At 38.5% G+C, this 18,745-nt stretch overlaps 1 protein-coding gene across 1 annotated transcript; it reads right to left on the bottom strand.

The window, feature by feature from the left end:
* Positions 1 to 6,717: 6,717 nt before the first annotated feature.
* On the bottom strand, positions 6,718 to 13,071 carry LOC139738074 (beta-1,4-galactosyltransferase 5-like). The gene is made up of 8 exons (XM_071648736.1): positions 12,885 to 13,071; positions 11,681 to 11,815; positions 11,398 to 11,449; positions 10,169 to 10,415; positions 9,481 to 9,597; positions 8,624 to 8,811; positions 7,751 to 7,975; positions 6,718 to 7,000 (listed from the first exon to the last, which is right to left on the bottom strand). The coding sequence occupies exons 1-8, from the start codon at positions 13,069 to 13,071 to the stop codon at positions 6,718 to 6,720; spliced, it is 1,434 nt and encodes a 477-aa protein (XP_071504837.1).
* Between the last annotated feature and the right edge of the window lie 5,674 nt (positions 13,072 to 18,745).

Raw genomic sequence — 18,745 nt, 5'->3', positions numbered from 1 at the left:
TTCAGCATGAATAGCATTAAAACTTCAACGTGGACCACCATCGCCGAAGAGTTCATCACCATCTATCCGTGCAGACACAACGCAACAGCTAAGGATATCCGCGAACTTTGGCGGCGGATGAAACACAGAGCTCGCATGGAAGTTCGCGCCAAGGTGCGACAGGCAAAGTTGGTGAAGGCATGCCTCGGACAAGCCATGGACCACAGGGGCTGGGTTCCCGATAGCAACCAGACGGTTTTAGCCATAAACGACCTTGGACTAGAACCTGATACCAAGGCCATAACGGATTTTGTTCCCCTTCTGGAGGAGGAAGCGACTGTTGTGGAGACCAGGAATGGCATCGTACAAAGTTTTAGCGGAAGCATTGGCCAGTCTGTGTCAAAGAACTTGGCCATCAATGTCAGTGCCGCATCGACCAGTCGAACTCCCGAGGAGGAGGCAGAGAGGCACGACGCGGTGATCTACGATGAAGTGCTGATCGAGGAGGAAAACGAGGAGGACATTGTGGAAGTCGTCCCAGATTGCAGGCAGGGCGAGGTGAAAGTAGAGCAGACTGAGTCAACAGATTCCCCAGATCAGCCTCAGTAAGTCCTTACAAAGGAAAAAAGAAAAAAAAATTGGAAAAAAAAATCACATTTTACTGATATCGCGGCGCTTTGATAGCTGTGCCAAAATACTGTAGCACTATAAAAAATCACCCTGAAATACTGATTTACCACCAGCAATAAACTGTTCGTTTCAGCTTTTATCGTTTACACGCCCCTCGATCCTCCCCTTGAATCTGAATTGTTTATACCTCCGAAGTAGGCCTACATGGATCTCTTTTAAAGTTTATGCCTACCAAGACATAATAGATGAATTAAGTTTTGCGCTTTTATAACTCTCACAATCCAAATCGTTTCAGTTATGCATGAAAATAAAGACCTTTGCATCTGCTACAAGTGTACGCGAAGGGTGTAAACAGCGCTGTATAGTGAAAAACCCCCCATAAAGATGAAAAAGAAATGAATATGTTCTTCACAATGCGCGAGATAACTTTCTATTGTCCAACGTACATGTACATTGTATTAGCGTTCGAGTTGCAAATCTGTAGCTTGCTGTACAACGGTTCATGCCAAAATGAACAGCCAATAGCGTAAATTAATCCCACCAAACAACCGATTATTGCCCTTTCATTAAAAAATGTAAGGTTATTGCATATTGGGAGAAAAATTAGTTTGACGTATGAATTCATTATAAAAGACGCAATTTTGTCATAAATTTTTATACAGTTTATTTTTTCTTTTCGAAAAATACGTTTGTGTGAGAAAAAAAAAAGTTGAACGAATTGAAGTTACAATGTATGTCTATTTCATTGAAATTCAGAGAACAGATTCCTTGTAAATAATAGTTCAGGTATCAAGTTCTAGACGCAAGACAAGGAACTAATCAGTGTGATGATATGTCTGCAATACGATGACCGGTCTTTACGAAAACTTTCACAATGTAGATATCGGTTAATTTGGTCTTAGTTAAATAGTAAATAGTAAATGGTCTTAGTGAATATCCTTATACCCTGCATGACTCGTGGGTATTCTCTTCGTTTGGAGAATCGTAAGATTTTATTGCAGCAATGTTGCCATTCTGTATTGGCAAATATATACACAATATACTTGTACAATGTATATTGTATTTGCCATATTTCCATACATCGGCATATCATATACATACATATGTAATATATTTCTTTCATTCATTTTATGTTGAAATTCAATTGATGACAATTTCTGATATTCATGTTCTTTCAAATAATTCACAGCGATTCCAATTCAAGTTCAAGCCCAGCAGATGTCATGGAAGTGCCCTCGAAAATAGTCATTAAACGGGAGTCGATTACAGAACCACACCCTCTTCCATCTGCTTCCGCGTTGCCCACTCCTCCTCCCTGCCCTCCTTCCCTCCGATCGCACCCATCTCCGCCTCCTTCTGCCCAGCGTCTCCACACCAACGCCAAAGGGGAAAGTGATCCTCAGGCTGTCGAGCTGCATGTACGTCTGACCAATCTGAGGGCGGAACACACAGCCAAGATGGCGCTGATCAAGCTCAAGATGGAAGCGGCCAAGGCCAAAAGCGAGAGTGCGAGAGCCAAGCGCGCCGCCTACGACGAGAAACGCATGTACTACTTCGAGAAGAGGAAGGAACTGCATTCCGACAAGACCTAAAGGAAGAATGAATTTACGACGCGCTTTGTGTATACATTATTGGAAGATTCATATGTATGATTTTGAAAAAAGAGCTGTTTTATACCAGACAAGAACTGAATGGCGATGTAGTTGTTATTGGGTTGTTCTTCGCAGAAAATCTATCATGATCAAAGTAGCGTTCTTTAATTTGTGATATCAAAATCTTTCATCGACGAACGTCCATGCCATAATGTAAAAAAATAAGTTTTTGCTCATAAATGGTGCATTATTTCTTTTTGTTTCCTTTCCTTAATTTTCTTGAACGACTTCTGTTAGAAACCGAGTACTATAAATGTATCTCATGTAGGAGCCTTACATTGTTTAAGAGTTCCTCTGTACAATTGGAAAACAGGACTCCCTGCGTATTTTTATCAACTCTTTGAAAAAGTTTTCCATATATTTAAGATATGTAATGGAAAGAGACGGGCTCGTGTTTTGGCTGTTTTATTTGATTTTTTTTTTAATTTATTAATCTCTGTATACTGCTTGCCATACCAGGGAGATTCAAGAGATGGAGTTTTATTCCTACAGTCCCATGCCTCCATTCAAATGTATTTGAAGTATGTACTAAACTGGTGCTGCCCCTCAGATCGGAAGAAAATTGAAGACCTGAATATAAGAACGACCGAAGTCCAATTTTTGGCCAAATTCAGTTTGACATGGGAAATTGTAGCTTATGCATGGACTCATCTTGTGTATAAATGATAAATCCTAATTATCCCCGGAAGTGCCTGAAATGAATGAGTTAAATCTTATATTAATGTAAGAATGAAGGACTTGGGTCATTCTTGCATTCATATAAGAGCGCCCTCTCTCATCCTTCTCTCATCTCTATAGCAGAATATCATGTATATGAATCAAAGAACGACCCAAGTCCATATGAATCAAAGAACGACCCAAGTCCACCACACAAAATGGCCTCTCCACAATTAATGTAAATGTTAATTGTCATAATAATATATGTTCTAATTTGTATATACAATGTTGCCTTCCCATCACAGTTAAATAGAATATTGTTGGACAAATAAAAACGTTATGAAGTTTTTTTTTTTAGTTTACTCGAAATGGTCTTCCATGGACTTGGGTCATTTTTGTATTCATATACTCAATTGAATCAAATACATTTGTTTCAAATACTTTCACAACAAACAACTCATAGATTTACGCGTTTGCACGTATTTTTTCAACAGGGTTTACTTCTGTTTTATAAATTATGCTTATCATTAAGTGAAATTTCATTTCATTTGATAAATAAACGATGAAAATATGAAAGCCGACACATTTTAGCGTTATAAATCAATCTTCAGAATGCTCAGAAAGACGGCGGCATCGAACCCTGACCATCAAAGGTACAAAGGTGTGAAATACGTGCGTCCACCAAAGAACAGCATGTTTGAATAATCTTTAGTCAGGTTGTAACTCCATCTCTTGAACCTCCTTGGTCATATACATGCCATATTTAAGGTATCTCTGTCAAAAGTTAAAATTGTCCCCAATGTCCTGTTGAAACGTTTATGGCACAGGAGATAGCCACGCTGTTTTTCTAAGACGTGTCTATGCTAGCCTTTACATAGTGCTTATCTCTGCAGGGGCGGATCTATGGGATTCAATAAAGGAGGGGGGGGGGGGGAGGGGGCTCCTTAACAAAATTGAAGGGGGCGCACGCCCCCATTTTTCTTTTAATTTCTTTTGTTTTAACAAAACCTAAAGGGGGAGGCGCGCCTGGTGCGCTCCCCCTAGATCCGCCACTGCTCCGTGCATGTCAATGTGGACAAAATAATTGAAAAGTGTATCCCTTTGTAATGTTCTTGTACTGTATAACTTCAGAAGATTAAAGGATTGTATTTTTGTTTGTTTTTCAGAGAGAATAGTTACGGAGATTTTCTTTGCTATTATTCTACATGAGTAAGATCGCATTCTTGATCTATAGTATTTTATCATGGACACAGTGCGGATGAAACAACCCCCCCCCCACCCCCACCCCCCAAAAAAAAGAAAGATAAAAAAGGAGTTAGCCTTAGATTTGGACCTGCGTCTTAGTACAGTACTGCTTACCTCACCTAGCAGCATTGCTCACTATACTGAACTAAAGCCGCAGTTACAGCAGTGACACGATGATGTTGAACAAATCCCCGAAGCCTCTCTGTCATTCTCACTCAGTCTTATCCATATTTCATTATCCCCCAGCAAGACGAGTTATACGAATGTGAGGATTTATTAACTTGTACACACTTATTCACAGAGAATTATAAAGCAAAAGAAAAACCCTGTTCTTGACTTTGTTTCACCTGATCAAACAGTGACACGCCATCGCAAGGAAATTGAAATATTCAATATCATTGCAAGTCACTTGTCTTTTCGGTTGTACCCCCAATAAGGTGAAGGGACATGCCCTCAAGTGACCCTATGAGTCACTTTATTAATGGTTGATGGAGATGTGACATTTTCCACGAGAACAATTTGTCTGGATCGATGCATTCAATATCGATGGCTTCAATCTTTTTATTGTATCTATGCAAGCAGTTTAGAACTGTCATACCATGTTGATAAATTAACATCGCATTGAACGCGAAGAACTCGTCGATTGTGTGAGAGCGAGCGCCCCCAAAGTCATGTTCACGCCCATTCACATTTTGGTCGTTTGTTTTGATCGTTAAGATACATGTGTATGCACATTGACATCAAGGATTGCTGTAAATGCCCAGGAAATTTGAAAGCAAGGGGGGGGGGGGGCACGGCAGTCTCGACTTTGCGGTAGTTTCATCACTTTTACATTTTTTCTTACCGAAGTCCCATTTGCGATGCATGTTTACCTGAAAAAAGTTTGTGAAATACGCAAACACAAACACACACACACACACACACACACACACGCACAAAGAATCCATATCTTTTGTATTTCGATCGAAGAGAATGGAGTTGTTTCATTCGTCTCAAGTTGTTTATTACAAACCTTTGCTCAGTGATTATGAAAATGAGAGAATTTACAATTTCATCAATATCAAAATAAAAGATAAGATAAACATGTATCCTGAATTACGCCGACTCAATTCCTGTTCAACTTGAAAGAAATATTACAAGTTCAGCCTTCAAAGTTAATGAGTTGTATTTAAGCGAAATATACGAGTAACCGTTGAGTAATTCTCTTTTAACTGACATATTGTTTTAAGGATCCTTGCCCAATATACGGTATTATGGTATCTTTGGTGTGACAAAATGATGGGGGTTGTAAGTCCACGTTGTTACAGTTATCAGGGGTGAGTTTTAATTTGCTTGTTACTGAAGTCAATACGTTAACTATTTGTGACGTATATACCAGAGTTTGATAGATAATTTCAAAATAGGATAAACACGAGTGAGTACTCGAAGTAAAACAAGGGCTACGTGCACCCGATTTAACAGTCTTGGACTGATTACGATAAGTTTCCCGTTACACGCGACTTGGTTCAATTATTGTTATAGGTAGCTGATTAGATTTTGAAATGACGTTACAACTCGACTTAACTACGGTATTCAACAATGAACAAACGAAACGAGGTTGATGAAAGCGCAGAATTTCAAAATCTGATTGCATTCTTTAAAAAAAAAAAACCAAGAAATGGAGACATTTTTAACGACAATATTTTTCCTCATATCTGTACCTTGATCTGTTGATACTGTACCGATTTTTTCGATTACACACTTCATGTTGATTATGCTAAACGATTATTTTTTGTTGTTCTTGGTTTGAATGAAATATATTCCACAGACAAACAACCATGTTTCATTCAAAGATTATCTTTGATACCGAAGGCATCGAGACACTGCAGGTGGCGAAAGTGAACGGCATGCATTTTTCACGTCCAAAAGTGTACTGTTCAACAGCATAATCAATACTTCGTCACCCAAAAAGTCCTATTTATACATTTTCTGGGGCGGCATAATGTTTTTAATGATTTCTGCCGATAATTCACGTGTTTTATCCGTTGAAATCATGTTGTCATTTTCCAATGTCGCATTTTTATTCTGCCTTCAAAACCATAAAAATGCATGGCTGCACAAGGACCAATGTATACGAAACAGGAAGCACCTTCATGTTTGAATATGTCGTCTTGCATTTTCCAGTTTGAGATGTTGGGATATTGGATAGAATTTGTGGCCACACCTTCAATATGAACGGTCCGTTTCAACATCGACAATATAAGCAAAACAGGAAGATCCGTGAATATTATTCTACCTGCATTCACTTACATTTACTAGCGTCATTGAAAGAGGAAACTACGCGGAATGGTAGTCGTACTACTGAGAAGCAGTTCACTTCCTTGATAGCATCAATTAACATAAGTGAGTTACGGTATAATGATCTGTGAGAGTACAGTGAGAATGTGTGATGTGTTAACGCAGATCAACCGAAATGCATGAGATCGTTCTCATGAACCAATGCAATGAGTACAAAAAGATGAACTGGCGTCGCACAAACGCCACTGGATTGACATCCTGTTATTGATTGTATTCATTAACTCTTTGGCTTGCGTAATTCTTGGTCCTCGGCTTTCTTATCGATGTACTCTTTCTGGATGGGAACTTTGTGCTCTCCGGGACCATTCTGGCCCTGGTCCTGGTTCTCCATCTCGGCCTCCCGATCGCAAACGTGCCAGTCCTTATTGTACGGCAGAGCTCTGATATCGACCGAAACGTTCGTATAGAGAGGGAGCAGTTGTATGTGCCTATTCTTGTAGGACAGGTTACTGAGACCGTCAGTTTCTATGCGCTCTCGGTGATGAGTGAGAAGGCACACTCTACGAAGACGAAAGAGTGGGGGAAAATAAAAAGAGATTTGATATTAAAGTACACTGTAGTCACGTATGCTTTTCCTTTCATGAAGAATTTCCACGATACAAACAAATTTAATGTTAGATACATCACTCGTGCTTTTTAAATGATGATGATGATGAAGATGGTGATGAAAACCAATTCAGTACTGAGAAACGAGAAAACGAAAGCATCAGGGCTCACACAGCAATTTGCCCGCGAAAAACACTTGCTGGGTACAATCGTAGAAAAGTGCAGTCTACTCAAGCAAATTATAAAATACAGGAGTGACATTTAAGAGGAGCGAGAGTTATAACGTAAGGGTATCTGCAGTCACAGTTACGATTTTAAGTTTTTGATCAAACGCAGTTTATATGAATGAACTTTTTGCCCAGTCAATGGGAGCACCAAAAGTTCGGTGGAAGGCATGGTACAGCTGTAATTTTTTGATAAGTAAAACTGAGAAATCTCAAAAGGCTTTACAAACAGCTACTATATAGTATGTGCATGGTACTGAGCACCTTGATGAGATAAAAGCGACTTAGATAAGGAAAGAAACGGGGAGTGTAAAAAAAGTTAATGTATTGTGCGACATGAAAAGAAATTGCTGGGCTTCTTTTGTTGTATTGGCTATTTTCCTTTAAGTGAATAATGTTAACCACAGGAAGGGAGGAATCAATGTAATGATGTTAGAAAAAGCTTTAATCATTGATGCAGGGAGAAATGATACTCCGTACCTATCCATGTTTTTCTTGGCACTCTTATGATGATGCGGGATGACATTGTAGAACCCGACTGGGCCCCAGGGCCTTGTCTTGGCCAGTCCCTGCGAACGGATTCTTCCCAGAATGTCGTCATCCTCTCCGCCCCACCCCCAGTACACATTGGGAAACCCGTTAAACCTCTCGATCTGGCTCCGCGTGAAACCCGTCACGGCACCGAAGAATGCTCCGTACAATAACCTACATTGTGGGAATCGTTAGTGAACGTTTGAGAGTTTGTTGCAAATTAAGTATCATCAAATCATTTACTGTCAAAGCGATACACGTCGAATGTAGAATCTGCTTATACTGTACCAAGACATAGTGTGTAACAAACAATTATAAGACATGACCTGTGTTGAACTCACGTTTTGCTATAGATATCTAGATTAACAACGGGCCTCCGGCATTGTGAATACAAGTCATCGTCTCCTACGTTGTGGTGAAAATTACGCAGATTAACCAACGCACGTTACCATGCCCTCGCCGTCCCATCACCAAAGGACATCAAACTGTGGCAGCTGGTATCAAAGAACTTTTTGACTTTCATCGAAATGCCGAAGGCGACTATTTGCTGATTGCAAAATAACAAGCTGCCACTTGAAAACTTAAGAGAGTTTGTGGAATTCTACTTTTGTATTCTAAGCCAAATTTTTGTCTCTATAGTGTGGCCCAGTTACATGATTGTATGAAAAGATACACGTTTACTTAAAAAAAACTCTACAGAGTATGTTTTTTAAGCTACATGATAACTTGATCTCCCCGATGCTTGACGACCGTCAATCTTTGAGATTGTTACAGAATATGAAATTGTTGTGAAATAATATTGGGGAATGGCTGCTTCCTTACTTGTACTTCCATCTATCGACGCCGGAAACGAAATGCCGTGGCATGGCGCTGCATCCGTAGTAGTTGCCATAGCTGAGAGGAATGTGGTCCACATCGTGGAAGATGAAGCAGTCGTACGTGGTGAAGTTGAGCGCCTCGGCGAACCCGACGTTCATCAACATGGCGCGATTGAATCGCAGGCTGTTGGCCTGATTGAACCACACGACAAAATAGTACACTAGTAAATGATTATTTTATGAACATTCATAATCAGCAATGACAAGAAGTTTTCTGAAGCAGTCGTTTTGCACATTTACATAAAACATGAGTCTTGAGTTTTCTATAGTATATGCTTGTAATCATAATGATAGCAAGTCCTTGTTTTTCCTACCAACTCTTTGGTTCTTAGTCGTCATGCAACACGTACGTTGATGTTTTTTTTTAATAATATGTGAAAATGAAGATCAATTCGTAGCTATAGAAAGCTGAAGATATGCATACATCAGTGGCTAGAAATATAATAGTAGATTGCTAGATACCGAGATAGATGAATATAGAGGACATTAGGTGGATGGATGGATGAAAAGATAGATACGGTAAAGTAGACAAAGATAAGAGAAATATATATGTATATATATATATATATATATGTAATATATATACATACATATATACATACATTATATATTCGTTTATATATATATATATATATATATATTATGTATGTATATATATGTATATGTATATGTATATATATATATACAATGATTGTATATATATATATATATATATATATATATACGTGTGTGTGTGTGTGTGTGTGTGTGCGTAGAGAGAGAGAGAGATAGAGAGATAGAGAGGGAGAGATAGACACAAACCTGCTCAACTACATAAATGCCGAATTCCAAGTACTGACTCTTCAAGAACGGCACAAGATGGCGTAGCAATATAGGAAGATGATAATGCCTGTCTCGGAATGGAACCACTATGGCAACCTGAGATGAGGATGGAAACACGGACATAGAAATATGGTGAACTTGACTAAATCTGACGTGGCATACCCGTCAGTTCACGGCACGTTTAACGTTGCTTCTCAACAATTTTCCCCGCAGTTTCGTTGAAAACATGACCGAGTAAACATGGTTATGCTTTATTCTTGTATACCTCACTATAGCTTTGCAAAGCAACGGTGTAAATGAATCACTCGATCTACATTTAAATAAAGCTCCTCACGTGAAGATACTGTTCGTCTATGCAAATACAACATGAATGAACGTTGCACATAATGCAGTCTGATGGAAAAAAAAAAAAACCCGAAAGAATAATTGTAATACAATATATCCATAGGTTGTTTATTGGGCCATTCAGCTAAGATGTAATTTCGTCCAACTCTTTTTCCTGAACGCTGCACTTAAGTTGTGCGTTCGTTGTAAATAACTGAAAGAAGTATCATAACTAGGTAAAGACGTTTGATACTGTCGGTGAATATATTTCATGGAACTAGAATAATAAACACAAAAATCAAGACAATGCAAAACCTAGCATCTCATCAAACACGTTCGTCACCTTCCATCTCGGTGTACACGTCGTTGGAATCCAGCGTCCACCCGGTAGCAGGATGTAGTCATCCATTTCTAATCCAACACTGAGGACATCCGAGACGGAGGCGTGGCTACTTCCCTGTTTCCTTAGCAACCTCTGAAGCCTGCTGTTGCCGTCTGCGTTGAGTTTTCGCGCTTCGATGGTGAACGTTTGAAGAACCTCTTCTTCTACGTGGAACAGCGTTGTCTCGTTCAGTTTGTGAGTCATGTTCCTCCCTGCAAAAAAAAAAAGAAAAAAAAGAGAAAAAAGAAGTAACATTGAATAGTCACTTTGGGTGAAAAGAAATAAAATTCGTAAAAAGATGCAGATCTGCTTATTCTCAACATGGAGACAGTGTTGTAGCTCAATGTTCCCCTGCTACCATGAATACACTGAAGTGTGCCTTGACCAAGAAACTGTGTTTCATACAGACCAATGGTACTTGTCATACTTTGCATAACACTAATGACTACAGTCTGAAACGATTATTGTGTTGTGTCTTTGTTATTTTCAGTTGTTTGTATTTCAAACGATTGCTGCTGACAGCGTGTTAAATTAACGAAACTATAATACATGCATCACCGCTCTCAGCGTACATTATCACGTATGCCCTTAATATTGTGTTCAACATTATGTCAGTAAACAATGTAACAGGCAACGCCTAAGCTGTAACGTGGAATAAGCAGAGACACAAAGTACAGACAAAAAAAAAAGCATCACACTCTTGTCACATACATCTTAAAGAGAATACAATTACCCTCAACAATTGAATAGTATGCATTACTAGTAATAGACAGTAATCACCCTAACAGATCAAAATTGTGGAGATGAACAAATCTGGATCTAATTTCATAGACATTCATACACATCTTATAGTTATACCATTTTGAGTTTTTTTCTCATTCATTTGTTCTCTTCTTATCTCCCTCTCTTACTGTTTCACACTTTCTCTCTCCCGCCATTTCCGTCTTTGTCTGCTACCGTCTGCTGTGCTGCCTGGCCCTCCCTCCCTGTCCCCTCCCTACTCTCTCTTTTCTCACCCAGCTCTCTGTTTCTACTTTGCTCTTTTCTTTCTCCTTCCCGCCCTTCAACTTTCTTTTTTTTAAAACTCAGTTTCATTCGCTCTTTTCCCCCTCTCCATGTTCTCTAACTTACTTTTAATTCATTCAAATTGTATAACATGTATAAACCAAAATCACAAAATCATGCGTTACTTACCCGATCCAGGAATGTCTATTTCTGGACAGACAGGGCCAAAAACATTTTCTAGTAGGGAAGAATATAAAAATGAGAATGATAAATTTGCATGAAATGAATCAATGGACACTACTTAGCGGCAAAGATTTTTAGGTCAGTATAGTACTGTAAACGTTTAGAAACAAGTATAAAGATACAAAAACATGATGCTTTAAATCCAGTAACGAATTCAGTAAAAAAAAAAAAAATAGATAGAAGATAAAAATGGCAGAAGGAAGGAGACAAGAGGTGTTTTCTTACTTTTTGTTTTAATGTCAACAGTCCGCGACCCACTGAGCATCACATCGAATCGACCTGACAACCACCACAAACTATCGAGCAGTCCGACGCTTTCCGATGTGTCGCGCACATGACGACTTGAGATTTCAGAATGACCTGACACACAAATGAATAATGTGATTAAAACTATATGCGATAGTGCAAAGAGAAGGACTATAGCCTCACAACATCATTCAAATAACAAAGACAGCTGACACTTATAATACTGATACTATACGGGCAAAAATACAAAAAACGAAACGAGCGAATCGGTCATAAGGCACACACGCATGTGCACACCAATCCCTTGGAGCAGAGTTCAGCCTTACAAAATGAAAGAATAATGCTAAAAATGCTAAAACGGACCGAAGCAAAACAAAAAGAATTGAAGCATCACAACTGGAAAAAAAAAGTTGAGAGTAAAGGTACATACAAAATAACATTAATGGCAGATGATGAATTAGATAGAAACAGAAGCAATTCATTCATTTTCATTAGTTATAATTGCTATATTTCAGAGGTCCAAGACAATCACATAGAAAAACAAAACAAAATAACGTGTGGTTTATGCATGTACTAACCTTACGTACTTTTTATTGTACTGTATAGGGATTTGTAAAACTGTATATTGTCGCCTTGTATCGTCTCGAGAGTACACACTTCATATTAACCATGTATGCACATGAATTGCTTGAAATAATTCTTCATGATAGTGTTGCTTTGACTTTTATACAATGATGATTGTTTCTGAAACCAAAAGGTGAAATCAAGCTCGCGATCCAATGTTCGTAACTGTATTTTTTTTTTTACTTGCACATGATTACAACTTCAATTTTAATACATATGTAGTACCAAATTAAAGTTTGAAATGTAGCAAGATCACCCATCAAAGAGAACGAAAGTAAATGGGAAGTCATGGATGACTTATTGCTTTAGAGTTGAATGTTTGAAAATCGAAACAAAAATCTTGAAGCACAGTCAAGTAAGTTAGTGTGTAAAGGTAATATATCCATCAATATATTTATATACCTATTATCTACCTATCTACATGTATCTATCATTCGATAATAAACTTTTGGAAATTCAGTGGTTGTCTCATGTACGTGTTCCGTATGATCGAACATGAACCAAGGAGTAGTTTTTCTCTTCATGTTTTCCCAACGAATTCGATATCATTTTTGCTTACCATAATTTGCGTCGAGAGACGCCCACAACGCCAGCGTTGAGATGGTTGCCATGACAATCATGAACCAAATGTACCAGAAAAAGGCTCGACTGATTAATCGCCCATCGGTGGAAACTTCCACGACGCGAGTCCATATCGGCAGGAGACGGGAGGAAACCCCCTCGTAGACAGTCCCGTAGAATGTCATTATAAGCTTGATGGTGTGTTATATTCTCTTTCGATAAGCTGATTATCATTCAGAATGTTTAATTTTGCTTTCATGCGTGTCCTCTCTCCTCCAGCGGCATATCAAAGTCATATCCCCGATATAAACACTGTGATGGTGGTGCTTTTACTAGTCACGGCCTCTTTTGAACATTAAGTCGTCCAACGCTGATCGCATGACTACTTGTCTAAGCAGCTTCCTTGTGGTGCACTGAATTCACGTTGTCTCTGGAAATCGTTGAGGTGAACACCGAGCCACGTACACCTGCCACAAATATAAAACAACATGAATAAACACTATAGATAAACTATCTTCAGCATATTACTGAGTGAGAATATTTCCTTTCACACAAACAAGAGAATATTTCCTTGCACACACAAAAGGCAAAAGGATTGGACATATAGTTAGATGATACCAGCGAGTAACACGAAAGAAGTGACAACAAAAATATCCTAATGTTGGACAACGTCTGCTTTGCATCAACAATCGCGCGTCGCTGGCTACACTATAATTATGATACCACTGATTTTTGGTACGTGGCAGATTGGCATATTGATCAATTAACACGCTGTAGCTAAGTTAGATCCTACATAGTTTTACTTCAAATATAAATCGCGTGTCCAGGAAGTAAAGAGCAGGCACAAACTAAAAGTGGAATCATGATTTAGTGGACATTCAGTGCCCTCACGAGTATACTTACAACTTTACAGGGTCTGATCGTCGTGTGGGCATAGATGGTGTACTGCAATATAGCTTTAAATGTCCCACTATCGATTATATTAAAAAATAACATGGTGGTTACGTAAGTGGTAATACATGAGCCCTGAAGAATAGTAAATAAAATGTTTTAATTGTTCTCTCTATTGGTAATAGAATAGTACGGACACAGTTATATACGTCACTCTCGTTGTGAGTACAGTTATACTTACCCGTAATACTGTAGGCTCATACAATGTATAAGGGTCTAAGAACAGTTTACTTGGAAGGAAGACAGAGACATTCAGATCACTAGGTTGGACTGGTGAAGCTGCAACAAACTTCAACATGACAACATGGCGTTACATTCTGAAATGTGTAGGCATATCTTCACACAAACATTTTAGAGCAAAATGATTCAATGGAACAACAGTCACGAGATTTTCTCCAACGGAATCCGAGATTGCTTACAGTAGAAAACGAGACGCGCCTGCACTCGAGTGAGGAAAAAGCATAAAAAGACGTGAGAAGTCCCTCACGCTCGGGTGCCAGTGTGTGGTGATTCTACCTGATGTCTTGAGTCTCAATTCACAATCTGAATCACTGAGACCCGGCCAGATTATCTCTTTCTTTGTGTGTCTTTGTGACGACACCGCTATGAGACGTACTCCTTGTTTACCTATACCGTACAGGTAGATTGGGCAGGAAGCCCAAGAACCCTCGGTCACCTTTTAATAATAGAAAACGGGGGACTCGCATCGTAATGAGCCACACGAAAACCTTCGACAAACATTCCGTTCATTGTGATGCAAATGTAGGCAGCTTTCAAACACTTACATTAAGAAGAAAAGAACAAATTGTGAGGTTAACGTTCATATCCTGTCCGGAGAACGATAGGTGTGTTTAAGTGCTTATCAGATTTCTTTCAAACATCATATTTACTTTTTGATAATATTGTATTATCAATGTTATTCGAGTGTCTACGTCATCTGCATTGATATTTATTCAAAGGAATTGACAACGATAGGTATTGTCTATGGCGCAGTGACTTGAACGCATCCTCCTCTAACTCTATTTCAAAAATACCTCTTCTTTGAAAAGATAATATACGTGTACGCGAGAAAATAGGACGAGCAAATTAAACCTATAAATTCCAATCCACTGCAGAATTGTGTTCGCACGTTTTGGCTGGTTTTCCTACTTGCTTCTTTCCATCAAAAACATTCCAACGTCAAGATTTTCTCTTTTTTTTGTGGATAAACTTGTAATGTTTTGGAAATGTAATATACATTGATATTCAAGAGATTATGGAGAAAGAGAATGAAAGAGGATTTTATGCATGTATCACTTTGTGCGCTTGTTCAACACTACACCAGTGTGTGTGCGTGTGTATTAAATTTTGTGCGTGTATTCACTTGACCTGCAATTGTTTTTTTCCTAATCTGACCTACCTATACAAAACAGAACAATGTTGAGTTGAGTTTAGTTTATTAACAACATACATGTGAATATGATAACATGAAATTCCATAGGGTAAGATACAATAACACGATTTTTTTTAATGAGAATACAATGATTTTGTACAAGGTTCTTACAGCTATGCAAGCATATATTTTACATACTTATATTTATCTTACATAAGAATACATGTGGTAAATAGATTTAGTTTCGTTGTGATACATTTATCACTGAAAAGGCAAAGAGAATGAATAAGTATGTAATGTAGACATATGCATAGACAAAGGTTCTGAAAAAAAACCCCAGAAAAGCAGAAGATAATGTTGTTAAAGGGGAAACCAAAAGTTAGCACAAGATTAGTGTTAGTCGAGAATGGTTCTCCCATTACAGCTGCATGTATATTTAACAATAGCCCCTGATAACTTATATAGCAACTCTTATTCAGGTGTGTGGTACGAGGTTCCGTATTTGAAAATACTCAGTAACTGCTGGCAGAATATCCAGTAGAACGGTATAAATAGTAGATAATTAGTGTTGTGACAATTTATGTTGGGGCTGGTGTGACAATAGCACGTGTGTGCGTGAGAAAACTATTACGATGTATGCGTAATGCATCACTAAGTGGCGATAGTAGAGTGGTAACTAATCACCTTTAATCAAAGATTATTCAAAATGAGCGATGTCACGATTTCGCGACATATTTATGCTTTGTGGCGACATTTCTATTCGTAACGTGACCTATGCCATGGACAAAGACGCTTCACACCACACGACCTGAGGTTGTACGACTTTCCGACTGTCGGTTTGACGTCAGCAAACACCGGTCGCATAGGACCAGCATGGTCGCATGACCTGTCTAAAAAATGATCGGAAGGTCGACTTACATGTACGACCTCAGGTTGTGTCGTGTGCGGCGGGCTTTAGACCTTTACAGGAACCGGAGCTAATTACACATCGACGTCTCCTAGTTGCACATGCTCACTCAGGTGTTCGCTCGATTAACATTATATCGGAATGAAATGAGTGTTGACATTTTGCTGGTAATTATCGTTCTCTTTCTCTTATCTTACACAGTTGATTGGAGTGATTTGACAGTTAGATTGGAGTGATTTGAAGGGGACATGGCGTGAAAGATTTATAAAATCGCCATGTTAATTTTCATTTGAAGTTGACGTGACATGCACATTTTTATTAGGCATCGACTCATAAACTGCCATTCAGAAACTATTTGACATTTATCAGTTAACTTTCTGCAGTCTTACATTGTCACCTTGTAAAATTTCTTGAAAAATAGAGCATTCACGTTCATCCTGAAGAACAAATGTGTCATACTTGAGTTGGAACTCAATATGAAGACCTACATACGATTCAGTTACTCTAGGTTATCGTCTAAGCTTATTGCAATTTTGTCAGGCTTGTTTAACGGCCTGATTTGGCAGGAAGCCAGGAGCAGTGAAGTTTATCACTATTTGTCTCATTGTTTATACCCTGAGATATCACAAAGATGCCATTAAGTTGATTGTCAATCATTCATTATCGTTCGAGCGATGAAATAGATTATTTAACTGTGTAGTTAATGATTTGATGTTAATAACGAAAATAAAATGTTACTTGTTTGTCTCTTTCTACTTTCAAATCCACTCAGAGAACACTGTGTCCATCACGAAGTGAATTGATGATTGCCTGAGATAATTTCTGTTCTGCCGCTTATATTTTCTTTGACTGAAATATATATTGACTTGTCATGTTTTGAAAAGGTTAGAGTACTCAAAGGATATTGAACCAGAAGGACATAATAACTTGCAAATCAATACATTTCCTTTCCAGTTCTGGCATCCACAGAGCAAGCACTGTATGACATGAATTTGTATCTGTTGTAAGATACAGTAATATACAGAATCTAGAAGTAATGAAAAAAAAAATTCTAGTCAAGTTTTATTTCCAAATCTAACCAATTGAATATAGAATGTAACAAGCGTCGGCATGGTCGTATGCGAAATTAACATACATAACATTTGATACATACAGAAGAAAATATGAAAATATATTTAGAATTTCAAAATGAATGTAGGCCTACACTATCAAGAAAGGAACCACTCAAAGCAAAGTTTTAAGAAACTAACTGAAATGCAGGGGACCATCCTCACGAGCTAGACTTCGCTGTGAAGACGGCCCAAGGTAATGTTGCAACCTGGAACAGATTTTAAAACAAGATTGCGATGTAAGAATAAAGATAATAACGGAAAATTTATGAATCCTTCAACGCTTTTCTGGGTCTTGGGGCTTAGAGAGACGACATAAAGGAGTTGCAATCATCATTTTTTTCTTGGCCTACATGGAAACACTACGCATTGTCTCGATCACTGTTTTTATATGCTTTGACCTTGTCGACATTAATACGCATGCATGAACTTCTAGAGTTACGATCATCATCTCAAATATTTTTGCGTCTCTGAAGGTCACATGCAGGATCAAACACTATTAAAACATCCCTCATGCAGGGATATAAAAAATACCCTTGGTAACAGGGCGTTCATGGGCTGCATCGAAATTATAGGGAATCATCCCTCTCTCTGGTCGTAAATCAAACCAAAAAAAATGTCACCTTCTGAAAAAAGGAATGCTACTTAGGTTTCAATTATGCATGTCATGACTACTATTTGTAATACGCAATAGAGTATATTAGTATTATAGCTACACGATATATGTTTAGTGTTATCATATCGTTATCATTATCATCAATAATTACATATACATTTGACAAGTATGATTACCCAGCCAGTGTACCAAGGTGGGAACTTTATCTAAAAGAAATTCCAGTTGGGGTTTCATTTTGCGTAATCGTCTGTTGAGATTGTTCTTTGAAGTTGTGTACAATCGTTGTAATACACGAGTCTCCAAACTCGGGGGCATATATAACGTGAGATCGCACGTTCCTGCCAAACCGGCTCAACCGAACAAACGGGGGTTAGGTAGAAAAATCGGGTGCGCGTCACAAGACCGACACCCACGAGTCACACAGCCTACGAGTTATACAGTCCACGAGTCATACAGCCCATGAGTTCTACACTAAGCAAACAAGGCCCGCGAGACCGACACATTAAACCACGTGTTATATCTGTCGAACTTATGGGCTGGTTTTACCTAGTGTCGGTCTCATGAGCTTTATTTGACTAGTGTTGAACTCGTGGGCTGTAGGACTCGAGGGCTGTATGACTCATGGGTGTCATTCTTGTGGGATGACCCCGAAAAGTCACAGTTAGAGATATGAGGAAATTACATTCATTTCGTTTATAAACCTGCTGGCAAATATCACTTTGTAGCTGTTCTTGGACTGACATTATTAGCAATTTCACTTTGTGTGTTCTTGGACTGACATTATTAGTAACCACGAGTATAACCTAGCATGACACATTCAGTAATGAACATTGTTTGTAAGGATCAGAATGGGAGAGGCAGCGGAAGAGAAAGAGAGATAGCTAGATAGACAAAAGGGGTGGGG

The sequence above is a fragment of the Diadema antillarum genome, unplaced genomic scaffold, assembly GCF_040938485.1.
Source record: "Diadema antillarum isolate AM-2024a unplaced genomic scaffold, OU_Dant_1.0 seq00000720_RagTag, whole genome shotgun sequence".
NCBI classification, from domain to species: Eukaryota; Metazoa; Echinodermata; class Echinoidea; order Diadematoida; family Diadematidae; genus Diadema; species Diadema antillarum.
The sequence above is the reverse complement of the archived record's forward strand: the minus strand, read 5'-3'. Positions and strand labels throughout refer to the sequence as shown.